The sequence below is a fragment of the Caloenas nicobarica genome, chromosome 39, assembly GCF_036013445.1.
Source record: "Caloenas nicobarica isolate bCalNic1 chromosome 39, bCalNic1.hap1, whole genome shotgun sequence".
NCBI lineage: Eukaryota > Metazoa > Chordata > Aves > Columbiformes > Columbidae > Caloenas > Caloenas nicobarica.
The window spans coordinates 108,587-125,702 of record NC_088283.1 but is presented as its reverse complement, the minus strand read 5'-3'; the positions used below and the strand labels follow the sequence as shown (position 1 = coordinate 125,702).

Below are 17,116 nucleotides of genomic sequence, written 5' to 3'. Positions count from 1 at the left end.
GGAGCCCCAAAACCCGCCCCACGGGACCCCCAGTACAGCCCAGTATGGCCCCAGTGTCCCCCCCCCAGTATGGCCCCCCTGGCTCCCAGTACTGGCCCAGTTTTGCCCCAGTATCTCTCCCCAGTATGATCCCAGTACCCCCCCAATAGGTCCCCAGTATCCCCCCCCCGGTACCCCCACAGTATGTCCCCAGTACCCCCCCCAGTAGGTCCCCAGTATCCCTCCCAGTATGACCCCAGTCTCCCCCCAGTACCCCCCCAGTATGGTCCCCAGTATCCCCCCAATAGGTCCCCAGTATGTCCCCAGTATCCCCCCCAGTATGGTCCCAGTACCCCCCCAGTATGGTCCCAGTATCCCCCCCAGTATGGTCCCAGTACCCCCCCAATAGCTCCCCAGTCTCCCCCCAGTATGTCCCCAGTACCCCCCCAGTATGGCCCCAGTCTCCCCCCAGTATGGTCCCAGTCTCCCCCCAGTATGTCCCCAGTCTCCCCCCAGTATGTCCCCAGTACCCCCCCAGTATGGCCCCAGTACCCCCCCAGTATGTCCCCAGTATCCCCCCCAATAGGTCCCCAGTCTCCCCCCAGTATGTCCCCAGTACCCCCCCAGTATGTCCCCAGTATCCCCCCCAATAGGTCCCCAGTCTCCCCCCAGTATGGCCCCAGTCTCCCCCCAGTATGTCCGCAGTACCCCCCCAGTAGGTCCCCTGTCTCCCCCCAGTATGTCCCCAGTACCCCCCCAGTATGTCCCCAGTCTCCCCCCAGTAGGTCCCCAGTATGTCCCCAGTATCCCCCCCAATAGGTCCCCTGTATCCCCCCAATATGTCCCCAGTCTCCCCCCAGTATGTCCCCAGTATCCCCCAGTATGGTCCCAGTCTCCCCCCAGTAGGTCCCCAGTACCCCCCCAGTATGGTCCCAGTACACCCCCAATAGGTCCCCAGTCTCCCCCCCAGTCTCCCCCCCAGTATGTCCCCAGTCTCCCCCCAGTCTCCCCCCAGTCTCACCCCAGTATGGTCCCAGTCTCCCCCCAGTATGACCCTAGTCTCCCCCCAGTATGGTCCCAGTCTCCCCCCAGTATGGTCCCAGTCTCCCCCCAGTATGTCCCCAGTACCCCCCCAGTATGGCCCCAGTCTCCCGGTGCACACGTGTGTGGGGGGGTCGCGGCCACGTGTCCCCGCACGTGTGTCCCCCGCCCCCGGTCCCCCCGGACGGACGGACGGACGGACGGACAGACTGAGTCATCCCGCCCCGCCCGCGGCCCCAGCGCCACCAGTTGGGCCATGGGGCTGGGACTGGGGCTGCTGGTGCTGGGTGAGTGGGGGGTCGGTGCGGGGGGGGCACTGGGAGGGAACTGGGAACTGGTCATGGGGCACTGGGAGGCACTGGGAGGGCACTGGGGGGCACTGGGAGGAACTGGGGGGCACTGGGAGGAACTGGGAGGGCACTGGGAGGGACTGGGGGACACTGGGAGGGCACTGGGGGGCACTGGGAGGGAACTGGGAACTGGTCATGGGGCACTGGGAGGCACTGGGAGGCACTGGGAGGCACTGGGAGGAACTGGTCAGCACTGGTCCCGCTGCCGGGCGCCCCATGGACCCCGAGCCCCGGACGCCTGGGTCCGCCCTCACCCTGTCCGCCCGTCCCCAGTGGGGCTGCTGGGACCTCCCAGTGCAGGTACTGGGGGAGGGAGGGACCTGGCCCAGTGGCTCCCAGTATGGCCCAGTGGCTCCCAGTCCGGGGGTCCCCAGGGGGTCCGGGTGGGTGAGAAGGAGCCCAGTGGGTCCCAGTCACTCCCAGTAGGACCCCTCCTCATCCCCAGCCGCGTTCCCATTGTGGCTGGCAGAGGGTCCCAGTATGTCCCAGTATGTCCCAGTCCATCCCAGTCCATCCCAGTCCATCCCCAGCCCCGTTCCCGGTGCGGCTGGCGGGGGGTCCCGGTGTCCCAGTATGTCCCAGTATGTCCCAGTATATCCCAGTATGTCCCAGTATGTCCCGTTCTGTCCGCAGCCCCGTTCCTGGTGCGGCTGGTGGGGGGTCCCAGTATATCCCAGTATGTCCCAGTATGTCCCAGTATGTCCTCGTATGTCCCAGTCCATCCTGGTCTGTCCGCAGCCCTGTTCCCAGTGCGGCTGGCGGGGGGTCCCGGTGTGCCAGTATGTCCCAGTATGTCCCAGTATGTCCCAGTATGTCCCAGTCCATCCCAGTCCATCCCAGTCCATCCGCAGCCCTGTTCCCGGTGCGGCTGGCTGGGGGTCCCGGTGTGCCAGTATGTCCCAGTATATCCCAGTATATCCCAGTATATCCCAGTATATCCCAGTATGTCCCAGTATGTCCCGTTCTGTCCGCAGCCCCGTTCCCGGTGCGGCTGGCGGGGGGTCCCGGTGTCCCAGTATGTCCCAGTATATCCCAGTATGTCCCAGTATATCCCAGTATGTCCCAGTATGTCCCAGTACGGCCCGGTCCATCCGCAGCCCCGTTCCCGGTGCGGCTGGCGGGGGGTCCCGGTGTCCCAGTATATCCCAGTATATCCCAGTATATCCCAGTATATCCCAGTATGTCCCAGTATGTCCCGTTCTGTCCGCAGCCCCGTTCCCGGTGTGGCTGGCAGGGGGTCCTGGTGTCCCAGTATGTCCCAGTTTGTCCCAGTCTGTCCCAGTATGTCCCAGTATGTCCCAGTATATCCCAGTATATCCCAGTATGTCCCAGTATGTCCCGTTCTGTCCGCAGCCCCGTTCCCGGTGCGGCTGGCGGGGGGTCCCGGTGTCCCAGTATATCCCAGTATATCCCAGTATATCCCAGTATATCCCAGTATGTCCCAGTCCATCCCGGTCCATCCGCAGCCCCGTTCCCGGTGCGGCTGGCGGGGGGTCCCGGTGTCCCAGTATGTCCCAGTATATCCCAGTATGTCCCAGTATGTCCCAGTATGTCCCGGTCCATCCGCAGCCCCGTTCCCGGTGCGGCTGGCGGGGGGTCCCGGTGTCCCAGTATGTCCCAGTATATCCCAGTATGTCCCAGTATGTCCCAGTATGTCCCAGTATATCCCAGTATGTCCCGGTCCATCCGCAGCCCCGTTCCCGGTGCGGCTGGCGGGGGGTCCCGGTGTCCCAGTATGTCCCAGTATATCCCAGTATGTCCCAGTATATCCCAGTATGTCCCAGTATGTCCCGTTCTGTCCGCAGCCCCGTTCCCGGTGCGGCTGGCCGGGGGTCCCGGGCGCTGCGCGGGGCGCGTGGAGCTGCTGCACGCGGGCAGGTGGGGGACGGTGTGCGACGACGGCTGGGACGAGCGCGACGCGGGGGTGACGTGCCGGCAGCTGGGCTGCGGGGCCGCGCTGGCCGCCCCCGCGGGCGCCTGGTTCGGCGAGGGCACCGGGCCCGTGTGGCTGAGCGAGCTGCGCTGCCGCGGCACCGAGCGCCGCCTCGCCCGCTGCGCCCACCGCGGCTGGCGGCCGCACGTCTGCGCCCACCGCGAGGACGCCGGCGTCGTGTGCCAGGGTGGGCGGCGGGGGGACCGGGGTGGGGACCGGGGAGGGGGACGGGGAGATGGGGGTGGGATGGGGACATGGGGATGGGGACATGGGGATGGGGACATGGGGATGGGGATATGGGGGTGGGATGGGGACGGGGATATGGGGATGGGGACGGGGATGGGGGGACAGGGACAGGGATATGGGGACAGGGATATGGGGATGGGATGGGGACAGGGATAGGGGGATGGGGACGGGGACGGGGATGGGGGGACGGGGATGGGGGGACAGGGATGGGGACATGGGGACGGGGATATGGGGGTGGGATGGGGATGGGGATGGGGGGACATGGGGACAGGGATATGGGGATGGGGACGGGGATGGGGAGACTGGGACAGGGATATGGGGACAGGGATGGGGGGACGGGGATGGGGGGATGGGGACATGGGGACGGGGATATGGGGATGGGGATGGGGATGGGGGGACAGGGATGGGGACATGGGGATGGGGATATGGGGACGGGGATGGGGGGACGTGGGGACAGGGGACATGGGGACAGGGATATGGGGATGGGGACGGGGATGGGGAGACTGGGACAGGGATATGGGGACAGGGATGGGGGGACAAGGATGGGGGGACGGGGATGGGGACATGGGGACAGGGATAGGGGAATGGGTTGGGGACAGGGATGGGGGGATGGGGACAGGGGGACAGGGATATGGGGGTGGGATGGGGACGGGGATGGGGGGACATGGGGACATGGGGACAGGGATATGGGGATGGGGACGGGGATGGGGAGACTGGGACAGGGATATGGGGACAGGGATGGGGGGACAAGGATGGGGGGACGGGGATGGAGACATGGGGACAGGGATAGGGGGATGGGTTGGGGACAGGGATGGGGGGATGGGGACAGGGGGACAGGGATATGGGGGTGGGATGGGGATGGGGGGACTGGGACAGGGATATGGGGACAGGGATGGGGGGACGGGGATGGGGACATGGGGACAGGGATAGGGGGATGGGTTGGGGACAGGGATGGGGGGATGGGGACATGGGGACAGGGATATGGGGGTGGGATGGGGACGGGGATGGGGGGACATGGGGACATGGGGACAGGGATATGGGGATGGGGACGGGGATGGGGAGACTGGGACAGGGATATGGGGACAGGGATGGGGGGACGGGGATGGGGACATGGGGACAGGGATAGGGGGATGGGATGGGGACGGGGATGGGGGGACGTGGGGACAGGGATATGGGGATGGGGACGGGGATGGGGAGACTGGGACAGGGATATGGGGACAGGGATGGGGACAGGGATGGGAGGATGGGGACAGGGGGACAGGGATATGGGGGTGGGATGGGGATGGGGGGACGGGGATGGGGACATGGGGACAGGGATATGGGGATGGGGACGGGGATGGGGGGACTGGGACAGGGGGACAGGGATATGGGGACAGGGATGGGGGGACAGGGATGGGGACAGGGGGACAGGGATATAGGGATGGGGACAGGGATGGGGGGACTGGGACAGGGGACATGGGGACAGGGATATGGGGATGGGCACGGGGATGGGGGGACAAGGATGGGGCGACGGGGATGGGGACATGGGGACAGGGATATGGGGACTGGGACAGGGATGGGGGGAGGGGGATGGGGGGACGGGGATGGGGACAGGGGGACAGGGATGGGGGGACAGGGTTGGGGGGATGGGGACAGGGGGACAGGGATATGGGGGTGGGATGGGGATGGGGGGACTGGGACAGGGATATGGGGACAGGGATGGGGGGACAGGGATGGGGTGACTGGGACAGGGGACAGGGATATGGGGATGGGGTGATATGCGGGGACGGGGATGGGGGACACGGATATGGGGACAGGGGTGGGGGACGGGGTGACTGGGACAGGGGACAGAAGGACAGGGATATGGGGATGTGGAGGGGGTGGCTGGGACAGGGGACGGGGGGGACGGGTACAGAGGGACGGGGACGGGGTGATGGGGACGCGGTGCGGGGGACGCAAGGGGATGGCACGGGGGGGACCGGCTGCGCCGTGTCCCCAACAGCTCAGCAGTTCCAGCCCCTGGATGGCATCGAGAGCCTCTGGACGCCCGCGGTGCCAACCGGGGTCACCACGGCCACCGGGCCGGCGGGTGAGAGGGGACAGTGCGGAGGGGACGGGGACGGGGACGGGGATGGGGACACTGTGACGGGGACAGGGTGACAGGGATGGGGTGCATGGGGTATAAGGTGCACGGGTACAGGGCGCACGGTGCGCACGGTCACTGTGCACGGTCACTGTGCACAAGCACAATGTGCACAGTCGCTGTGCATGGTCACTGTGCACAAGTTCAATGTGCACGGTCACTGTGCATAAGCACAATGTGCACAATCACTGTGCACGGTCACTGTGCACAAGTTCAATGTGCACGGTCACTGTGCACAAGCACAATGCGCACAGTCGCTGTGCATGGTCACTGTGCACAAGTTCAATGTGCACGGTCACTGTGCACAAGCACAATGTGCACGGTCACTGTGCACGGTCACTGTGCACAAGTTCAATGTGCACGGTCACTGTGCACAAGCACAATGCGCACAGTCGCTGTGCATGGTCACTGTGCACAAGCACAATGTGCACGGTCACTGTGCATAAGCACAATGTGCACGGTCACTGTGCACGGTCACTGTGCACAAGTTCAATGCGCACGGTCACTGTGCACAAGCACAATGCGCACAGTCACTATGCACGGTCACTCTGCACATGGTCACTGTGCACAAGCACGATGTGCACGAGTACGATGTGCATGGTCACTGTGCACAGTCACTTTGCACAGGCACAATGTGCGCAATCACTATGCACAGTCCCTCTGTGCATGATCACTGTGCACAAGCACAGTGTGCACAACCCCTGTGCACAGTCACTGTGTGCAATCCCAACGTGCACGCTCACTGTGCACAAGCCCAACGTGCACAGTCGCTGTGCACAATCACTGTGCACAAGCACAGTGCGCACAGTCACTGTGCACAGTCACTGTGTGCAATCCCAACGTGCACGCTCACTGTGCACAAGCACAGTGCGCACAACCCCTGTGCACAGTCACTCTGCGCAATCCCAACCTGCACGCTCACTGTGCACAAGCACAGTGTGCACAACCCCTGTGCACAATCCCTGTGCACAAGCACAGTGCGCACAACCCCTGTGCACAGTCACTGTGCACAATCCCAACATGCACGCTCACTGCGCACAAGCACAGTGTGCACAACCCCTGTGCACAGTCACTGTGCGCAATCCCAACGTGCACGCTCACTGCGCACAAGCACAGTGTGCACAATCCCTGTGCACAAGCACAGTGCGCACAACCCCTGTGCACAGTCACTGTGCACAATCCTGACATGCACGCTCACAGCGCACAAGCACAGTGTGCACAACCCCTGTGCACAATCCCTGTGCACAAGCACAGTGCGCACAACCCCTGTGCACAGTCGCTGTGCGCAATCCCAACGTGCACGCTCACTGTGCACAAGCCCAACGCGCACAGTCGCTGTGCACAATCACTGTGCACAAGCGCGACGTGCACGCTCACTGCGCACAAGCACAGTGTGCACAATCCCTGTGCACAATCCCTGTGCACAAGCACAGTGTGCACAACCCCTGTGCCCAGTCGCTGTGCGCAATCCCAACGTGCACGCTCACTGCGCACAAGCCCAACGCGCACAGTCGCTGTGCACAATCACTGTGCACAAGCGCGACGTGCACGCTCACAGCGCACAAGCACAGTGCGCACAACCCCTGTGCACAGTCACTCTGCGCAATCCCAACCTGCACGCTCACTGTGCACAAGCACAGTGTGCACAACCCCTGTGCACAATCCCTGTGCACAAGCACAGTGCGCACAACCCCTGTGCACAGTCACTGTGCACAATCCCAACGTGCACGCTCACTGTGCACAAGCCCAACGCGCACAGTCGCTGTGCACAATCCCTGTGCGCAAGCACAGTGTGCACAACCCCTGTGCACAATCCCTGTGCGCAAGCACAACGCGCACACCCCCCGTGCCCCCGCGCCCCCCTCACCCCCTCCCTGTCCCCCAGGGTCCCCCCCGTTGCGTCTGGCCGGGGGTCCCGGTCGCTGCGCCGGCCGCCTGGAGCTGCTGCACGGGGGGCTCTGGGGCACCGTGTGCGACGACCTGTGGGGTCTGGCGGCCGCCCGGGTGGTCTGCGCCCAGCTGGGCTGCGGGGGCCCCGTCGCCGCCCCCCGCGCCGCTTTCTTCGGGGAGGGGACGGGCCCCGTGTGGCTGGACGACGTGCGGTGCCGCGGGGACGAGGAGTCGCTGCTGGAGTGTCCGGCGGCGCCCTGGGGGGTCAGCGACTGCGGGCACGGGCAGGATGCGGCCGTGGTCTGCGCGGGTACGGGGGGCGCGGGGGGACGGGGCTGTGCAGGGCGGGGGGACACAGAGCTGGGGGGTGCGTGGGGACGCTGTGCAGTGCGTGGGGACGCTGTGCAGTGCGTGGGGACGTGGGGTCTGTGCAGTGCATGGGGACATTGTGCAGTGCATGGGGAAGCTGTGCAGTGCATGGGGACATGGGGTCTGTGCAGTGCATTGGGAAACTGAGTCTGTGCAGTGCATGGGGACACTGTGCAGTGCATGGGGACGTGGGGTCTGTGCAGTGCATGGGGACGCTGTGCAGTGCATGGGGACATAGAGCTGGGGCAGTGCGTGGGGACACTGCGCAGTGCATGGGGACACTGCAGTGCGTGGGGATGTGGGGTCTGTGCAGTGCATGGGGACATTGTGCAGTGCGTGGGGACGTGGGGTCTGTGCAGTGCATGGGAACACTGTGCAGTGCGTGTGGACACTGCAGTGCATGGGGACGTGGGGTCTGTGCAGTGCATGGGGACATAGAGCTGGGGCAGTGCGTGGGGACACTGTGCAGTGCGTGGGGATGTGGGGTCTGTGCAGTGCATGGGGACATAGAGCTGGTGCAGTGCATGGGGACACTGTGCAGTGCGTGGGGACGTGGGGTCTGTGCAGTGCATGGGGACATTGTGCAGTGCATGGGGACACTGTGCAGTGCATGGGGACATAGAGCTGGGGCAGTGCATGGGGACGTGGGGTCTGTGCAGTGCATGGGGACATTGTGCAGTGCATGGGGACACTGTGCAGTGCGTGGGGACGTGGGGTCTGTGCAGTGCATGGGGACATTGTGCAGTGCATGGGGACGCTGTGCAGTGCATGGGGACATAGAGCTGGGGCGGTGCGTGGGGACGCTGTGCAGTGCGTGGGGACGCTGTGCAGTGCGTGGGGACGCTGTGCAGTGCGTGGGGACACAGAGCTGGGGCAGTGCGTGGGGACGCTGTGCAGTGCGTGGGGACACTGTGCAGTGCATGGGGACGCTGTGCAGTGCGTGGGGACATGGAGCTGGGGCAGTGCGTGGGGACGCTGTGCAGTGCGTGGGGACGCTGTGCAGTGCGTGGGGACATGGAGCTGGGGCAGTGTGTGGGGACGCTGTGCAGTGCGTGGGGACGCTGTGCAGTGCGTGGGGACACAGAGCTGGGGCAGTGCGTGGGGACGCTGTGCAGTGCGTGGGGACACTGTGCAGTGCATGGGGACGCTGTGCAGTGCATGGGGACACAGAGCTGGGGCAGTGCGTGGGGACACTGTGCAGTGCGTGGGGACGCTGTGCAGTGCGTGGGGACGTGGGGTCTGTGCAGTGCATGGGGAAACCGAGTCTCTGCAGTGCGTGTGGACACTGTGCAGTGCATGGGGACGTGGGGTCTGCGCAGCGCACGGGGACAGAGAGCTGGTGCAGCGCACGGGGACGCTGCACGTGTGCAGTGTGTACGTGAGCACGGCGCAGCGAACAGGGACGCCGAGCCTGTGCAGTGCATGGGAACAAGGAGGCTGTGCAGTGCAGTGCAGCGCAGCGCAGCGCAGCGCAGGCATGGGCAGGGTGCAGTGCATGTCCAAGGGGCGCGCAGCGCACGGGGGCAGTGCCTGTCTGCGCGGTGTGCGTGCAGCGCGTGCAGCGCGTGCAGTGCGTGCAGTGTGCGTGCAGTGCGTGCAGTGCGTGCAGCGCCCGGGGACCCCGCCGTGCTCACCCTGTTCCCCTCCCCCCGCAGACGAGCTGCCCCCCCCGGACCCCCGCCCCACAGAGCCCCCCCCCCACCGGCCGCGGATGGAGCCGCCGCGGCTGTCACCCCCCAACCGGACGTCACCTCCCCCCTGGATGTCACCGCGGGACCCCGGAGCAGGTTTGGGGACATCCCCCCCGCCCCCCCCCGCCCCCCCGCCCGTGTCCCCACGTTGGGCTGAGCGCCCCCCCCCGGTTGGTGCAGGACACACGAAGCTGCTGCCGCCAGCACCGGGGACATCGATGGATGTGACCGTGGGACACGGGGACACCGGGGACACCCCCGGCACTGGGGACCCCCCGGGACACGGGGACACCCCAGGACACGGGGACACCGGGGACACCCCCGGCACTGGGGACCCCCCGGGACACGGCGACACCGGGGACACCCCCGGCACTGGGGACCCCCCGGGACACGGGGACGCCCCAGGACACGGGGACAGCGGGGGCACCGCGGGACGGGGTCCCGTGCGGATCGTCAGGATCAAAGCGCAGCAGGACCCGGCCGGGGGCGTCCAGAGCACCAAGGTCAAGGGCGGACGGGAACCCGCAGCCACCAGGGCCAAGGGGGGACCAGATCCGGGGGCCACCAGATCTAAAGTGGGACCAGATCCAGGTGGTACCACCAGGGCCAAGGTGGGACGAGATCCTGGTGGCACCAGATCTAAAGTGGGACAAGATGCAGGTGACACCAGGTCCAAGGTGGGACCAGATCCTGGTGGCACCAGATCTAAAGTGGGACAAGATGCAGGTGACACCAGGTCCAAGATGGGACCAGATGCAGGTGACACCAGGTCCAAGGTGGGACAAGATCCAGGGGCCACCAGAGCCAAGGTGGGACAGGAACAAGGTGACACCAAGAGGTTCAAGGTGGGACAAGGTCCAGGTGGCACCAGACTCAAGATGGGACAAGATCCAGGGGCCACCACCAGGTCCAAGATGGGACGAGATCCTGGTGGCACCAGATCTAAAGTGGGACCAGATGCAGGTGACACCAGGTCCCAGATGGGACCAGATGCAGGTGACACCAGGTACCAGATGGGACGAGATCCTGGTGGCACCAGATCTAAAGTGGGACAAGATGCAGGTGACACCAGGTCCCAGATGGGACGAGATCCTGGTGGCACCAGATCTAAAGTGGGACCAGATGCAGGTGACACCAGGTCCCAGATGGGACAAGATGCAGGTGACACCAGGTCCCAGATGGGACCAGATGCAGGTGACACCAGGTCCCAGATGGGACAAGATCCTGGTGGCACCAGATCTAAAGTGGGACCAGATGCAGGTGACACCAGGTCCCAGATGGGACCAGATGCAGGTGACACCAGGTCCCAGATGGGACAAGATCCTGGTGGCACCAGATCTAAAGTGGGACCAGATGCAGGTGACACCAGGTCCCAGATGGGACAAGATGCAGGTGACACCAGGTCCAAGGTGGGACGAGATCCTGGTGGCACCAGATCTAAAGTGGGACCAGAGGCAGGTGACACCAGGTCCCAGATGGGACCAGATGCAGGTGACACCAGGTCCCAGATGGGACAAGATGCAGGTGACACCAGGTCCCAGATGGGACCAGATGCAGGTGACACCAGGTCCCAGATGGGACAAGATGCAGGTGACACCAGGTCCAAGATGGGACAAGATGCAGGTGACACCAGGTCCAAGGTGGGACGAGATCCTGGTGACACCAGATCTAAAGTGGGACCAGATGCAGGTGACACCAGGTCCCAGATGGGACGAGATCCTGGTGGCACCAGATCTAAAGTGGGACCAGATGCAGGTGACACCAGGTCCCAGATGGGACCAGATGCAGGTGACAGCAGGTCCAAGACGGGACGGGCTCCCGTTGTCACCCCCCGTGTCACCCGTCCCATCGCAGGACGGGATCCCACCGGCCCATCACGGAGCACCCGGCCCAAAGCCGAGCAGGTCCTGGCAGGTGCCGCCCAGAGCTCCAGGAAACCAGCGGGACGGGGGGCGCTTGGGACCACGGTGGCCAAGGCCAAGGCCACGAGGAGTCCAGCCGGTGTCACCCAACAGGGTCCCGGTCGTGCCGCTCAGGTCGAGGTGGGACAGGAGCTGGTTGGGACCACCAGGCCCAAAGGCAGGGAGGACTTGGCCCCCACCACGGGGGTCCCAGCAGGTGATGCCATGTGGGGTAACCAGAACCTGGGAGAACCTGGTCCAGAAGGTTCCATGAGGAGCACACGTCCTGCAGCAGAACCAGGTCCAGAAGGTTCCATGAGGAGCACACGTCCCCCAGCAGAACCAGGTCCAGAAGGTGCCACATGGAGCACACGTCCTGCAATAGAACCAGGTCCAGAAGGTTCCATGAGGAGCACACGTCCCCCAGCAGAACCAGGTCCAGAAGGTTCCACGATGAGCACACGTCCTGTAGTAGAACCAGGTCCAGAAGGTTCCATGAGGAGCACACGTCCCCCAGCAGAACCAGGTCCAGGAGGTGCCACATGGAGCACAACTCTTGGAGATGAACCAGGTCCAGAAGGTTCCACAATGAGCACACATCCCCCAGCAGAACCAGGTCCAGAAGGTGCCACATGGAGCACACGTCCTGCAATAGAACCAGGTCCAGAAGGTGCCATGAGGAGCACACGTCCTGCAGCAGAACCAGGTCCAGAAGGTGCCACATGGAGCACAACTCTTGGAGATGAACCAGGTCCAGAAGGTTCCACGATGAGCACACGTCCCACAGCAGAACCAGGTCCAGAAGGTTCCATGAGGAGCACACATCTTGCAGTGGAGCTAGATCCAGATGGTACCACATGGGCCACACGTCTTGGAGGAGAACCAGGTCCAGAAGGTGCCATGAGGAGCACACGTCTTGGATATGAACCTGGTCCAGAAGGGTCCATGATGAGCACACGTCCCACAGCAGGTCTGGATGCAGGTGGAAACACATGGACGACACGTTCTTCAGCAGATCTTGCTCTAGAAGACACCCCGAGGAGCACACGTCCCCCAGCAGAACCAGGTCCAGAAGGTTCCATGAGGAGCACACGTCCCCCAGCAGATCTGGATGGAGGTGGAACCACATGGAGCACACGTCCTGCAATAGAACCAGGTCCAGAAGGTTCCATGAGGAGCACACGTCCTGCAGTAGAACCAGGTCCAGAAGGTTCCATGAGGAGCACACGTCCCACAGCAGAACCAGGTCCAGAAGGTTCCATGAGGAGCACACGTCCCCCAGCAGATCTGGATGCAGGTGGAACCACATGGAGCACACGTCCTGTAGTAGAACCAGGTCCAGAAGGTTCCACGATGAGCACACGTCCCACAGCAGGTCTGGATGCAGGTGGAACCACATGGGCAACACGTTCTTCAGCAGATCTTGGTCTAGATGATTCCATGATGAGCACACGTCCTGCAGTGGAACTGGATGCAGGTGGCACCACATGGACAACACGTCCTGTAGTAGAACCAGGTCTAGAAGGTTCCACGATGAGCACACGTCCCACAGCAGTTCTGGATGCAGGTGGAACCACATGGACAACACGTCCTGTAGTAGAACCAGGTCTAGAAGGTTCCACGATGAGCAAACGTCCCACAGCAGAACCTGGTCCAGAAGGTTCCACAATGAGCACACGTCCCACAGCAGGTCTGGATGCAGGTGGAACCACATGGGCAACACGTTCTTCAGCAGATGTTGGTCTAGATGATTCCACGATGAGCACACGTCCTGCAGTGGAGCTGGATCCAGATGGTACCACATGGAGCACCCATCTTGGAGCAGAACCAGGCCCAGAAGGTTCCACGATGAGCACACGTTCTCCATCAGAACCAGGTCTAGATGGTGCCACATGGAGCACACGTCTTGGAGGTGAACCTGGTCCAGAAGGTTCCACGATGAGCACACGTCCTGCAGTAGAACCAGGTCCAGAAGGTGCCATGAGGAGCACACGTCCTGTAGTAGAACCAGGTCCAGAAGGTTCCATGAGGAGCACACGTCCTGCAGTAGAACCAGGTCCAGAAGGTTCCATGAGGAGCACACGTCCCACAGCAGATCTGGATGCAGATGGGACCACATGGAGCACAAGTCCTGTAGTAGAAGCAGGTCCAGAAAATATCACATGGAGCACACGCCCCACAGCAGAACCAGGTCCAGAAGGTTCCACGATGAGCACACGTCCTGTAGTAGAACCAGGTCCAGAAGGTTCCATGAGGAGCACACGTCCCACAGCAGAACCACGTTCAGAAGGTTCCATGAGGAGCACACGTCCCCCAGCAGAACCAGGTCCAGAAGGTACCATGAGGAGCACACGTCCCCCAGCAGGTCTGGATGCAGGTGGAACCACATGGAGCACACGTCCTGTAGTAGAACCAGGTCCAGAGGGTTCCACGATGAGCGCACGTCCTACAGCAGATCTGGATCCAGATGGTACTAAACAAGGAAGTGTTGGGAAGAAATCTGGATGGGTGGATGGATGGACAGATGGATGGCTGGATGATGGATTGATGGACAGATGGATGGATGGATGATGGATTGATGGACAGATGGATGGATGGATAGATGGATTGATGGACAGATGGATGGATAGATGATGGACGGACGGATGGATGGTTGGATAGATGATGGATGGACAGATGGATGATGGATGGATGGACAGATGGATGGATGAAGGATGGATGGACAGATGGATGGATGGATTGATGATGGATGGACTGATGGATGGATGGACAGATGGATTGATGGATGGATGGATGGTTGGATGGATAGATGATGGATGGACAGATGGATGGATGGATGGATGATGGATGGACAGATGGATGGATGGGTGGATGGATAGATGATGGATGGATGGATGATGGATGGACAGATGGATGGATGGACAGATGGACAGATGATGGATGGATGGATGGATGGATGGATGATGGATGGACAGATGGACAGATGGATGGATGATGGATGGACAGATGATTAGATGGATGGATGGATGGATGGATAGATGATGGGTGGATGGATGGATGGATGGATGATGGATGGACAGATGGACAGATGGATGGATGATGGGTGGACAGATGGATGGATGGATGGATGGACAGATGGACAGATGGATGGATGGATGGATGGATGGACAGATGGATGGATGGATGGATGGATGGATGGATGGATGGACAGATGGATGGATGGATGGATGATGGGTGGGCAGATGGATAGATGGATGGATGGATGGACAGATGGATGGATGGATGATGGATGGATGGATGGACAGATGGATGGATGGATGGATGGATGGATGGATAGATGATGGGTGGATGGATGGATGGATGGACAGATGGACAGATGGATGGGTGGGTGGATGACGGGTGGGCAGATGGATGGATGATGGGTGGACACGGGTGCTGGGGGGCTGGGTGGCTCCTGGGGGGTCCCACGGGTGCTCTGGGGGCCCTGGCAGCATATTGGGGATATTGGGGGATTATTGGAGATACTGGGGGATATTGGGGGGGATTTTGGGGGGATATTGGGGAGATATTGGGCATATTGGGGAATATTGGGGAATATTGGGGGGTATTGGGGAATACTGGGGATATTTATTTTTATTTTTACTTTTATTTTTATTTTTATTTTTTAAATTTTTTTTGTATATTTATTATTATTTTTATTATTATTTTAATTTTTATATGGTTTGGTTTTGGGTTATTTTTGCTTTTTTTAATTTTTATATTTATTTTTATATTTATATTTATTTTTATTTTTATTTTTTATATGTATATTTATATTTATTTTTTTTATTTTTATTTTTACTTTTACTTTTACTTTACTTTTATTTTTATTTTATTTTTACTTTTATTTTTATTTTTATTTTTATTTTTATTTTTTATTTTATTTTTACTTTTATTTTTATTTTTAATTTTTATATGTATATTTATATTTATTTTTTATTTATTTTTATTTTTATTTTTATTTTTACTTTTACTTTTACTTTTACTTTTATTTTTATTTTTATTTTATTTTTACGTTTATTTTTATTTTTATTTTTATTTTTTTTTATTTTTACTTTTATTTTTATTTTATTTTAATTTTTATTTTATTTTTACTTTTATTTTATTTTTAATTTTTATTTTAGTTTTACTTTTATTTTTATTTTTATTTTTACTTTTACTTTTTACTCAGATTTTTACTTTTACCTCGATTTCGATGGTTCTCTATGTCCGCCCCCAGGTGTGTCCCCCGCCGTTTCCGCTTCCGCTTCCGGTTCCGGTTTCCGGGGCCCGTGCCCGCTGCTGCGGGAGCTGCGCGGGCTGCGCGGGGACGTGCGCGCGCTCACCGCGGCGCTGCGTCACTTCCGGGGCGGGGTCTGGGGCCGCGTGACCCCGCCCCCCGGGCCCGGCGCGGGGGGGAGGAGAGGGGGGGGGCGCTGCTGTGACCCCCCCGGCAATAAATGGGGCCGGAGCCCCCGCTGCAGCGCCCGCGGGTGCTGGTTTGGGGGGGGGGGGCCTCGTTTTGGGGGGGGGGGCTGATTTGGGGGGGCTCATTTTGGGGGTGGGGGGGTCATTTTGGAGGGGGTGATTTGGGGGGCGCTGATGGGGGGGCTGATTTTGGGGGGGGGGCTCATTTGGGGGGGGCTGATTCGGGGGGGCTGATTTGGGGGGGGCTGATTTGGGGGGGGTCATTTTGGAGGGGGTGATTTGGGGGGGCTGATTTTGGGGGGGGACTGATTTGGGGGGGCTGATTTTGGGGGGGGTAATTTGGGGGGGGCTGATTTTGGGGGGGGGGCTGATTTGGGGGGGCTGATTTTGGGGGGGGCTGATTTGGGGGGCTCATTTGGGGGGGCTCATTTGGGGGGGCTCATTTTTGTGGGGGCTCATTTTTGGGGAGAGGCTGATTGGGGGGCTGATTTGGGGGGGGCTGATTTGGGGGGGCTCATTGGGGGGGCTGATTTGGGGGGGCTGATTTTTGGGGGGGCCTGATTTGGGGGGGCTCATTTGGGGGGGCTCATTTTGGGGGGGGTAATTTGGGGGGGCTGATTGGGGGGGGCTGATTTTGGGGGGGGCCTGATTTGGGGGGGGGCTGATTTGGGGGGGGCTGATTTGGGGGGGGGCTCATTTGGGGGGGCTCATTGGGGGGGCTGATTTTGGGGGGGGCTGATTTGGGGGGGCTCATTTTGGGGGGGCTGATTTGGGGGGGCTGATTTTTGGGGGGGCCTGATTTTGGGGGGGGGCTCATTTGGGGGGCTGATTTTGGGGGGGCTGATTTTGGGGGGAGCTGATTTGGGGGGGGCTGATTTGGGGGGGCTCATTTTGGGGGGGGTAATTTGGGGGGGCTGATTTGGGGGGGCTCATTGGGGGGGCTGATTTTGGGGGGCTGATTGGGGGACTGATTTTTGGGGGGGCTGATTTGGGGGGGGCTCATTTGGGGGGGGCTCATTTTGGGGGGGGGGCTGATTTGGGGGGGGCTCTCAACGTCCCCCCCCCAGGGACCCTCTCAATGTCCCCTCCCCCATTATCCCCCCCCATTCTGACCCCCCATGGCCCCCCATAGGGATCCCCCCACTCTC

At 61.0% G+C, this 17,116-nt stretch overlaps 2 protein-coding genes across 2 annotated transcripts; both read left to right on the top strand.

Annotated features, from left to right (window-relative positions):
• Positions 1–1,206: 1,206 nt before the first annotated feature.
• On the top strand, positions 1,207–16,079 carry LOC136001233 (collagen alpha-1(I) chain-like). Its single transcript, XM_065655332.1, has 8 exons — positions 1,207–1,307; positions 1,644–1,670; positions 3,176–3,490; positions 5,531–5,617; positions 7,557–7,871; positions 9,586–9,717; positions 9,802–13,992; positions 15,781–16,079. Exons 1-8 carry the CDS (start codon positions 1,277–1,279, stop codon positions 16,077–16,079), a joined length of 5,397 nt encoding a protein of 1,798 aa, XP_065511404.1. The 5' UTR covers positions 1,207–1,276.
• On the top strand, positions 1,844–3,169 carry LOC136001262 (uncharacterized; the record flags this gene model as incomplete). The annotated part of the gene is given in 2 exon segments (XM_065655370.1): positions 1,844–2,643; positions 2,645–3,169. Coding segments are annotated over 2 exon segments (987 nt in total), but the record flags the coding sequence as incomplete, so codon positions are not given.
• Positions 16,080–17,116: the final 1,037 nt, after the last annotated feature.

Coding starts and splice junctions, on each gene's coding strand:
- LOC136001233 (XM_065655332.1), top strand. CDS start 1,277: ATGGGGCTGGGACTGGGGCTGCTGGTGCTGG. Junction 5,618..7,556: donor CACGGCCACCGGGCCGGCGG/GTGAGAGGGGAC, acceptor CCTGTCCCCCAG/GGTCCCCCCCGTTGCGTCTG. Junction 13,993..15,780: donor AGCAGATCTGGATCCAGATG/GTACTAAACAAG, acceptor GTCCGCCCCCAG/GTGTGTCCCCCGCCGTTTCC.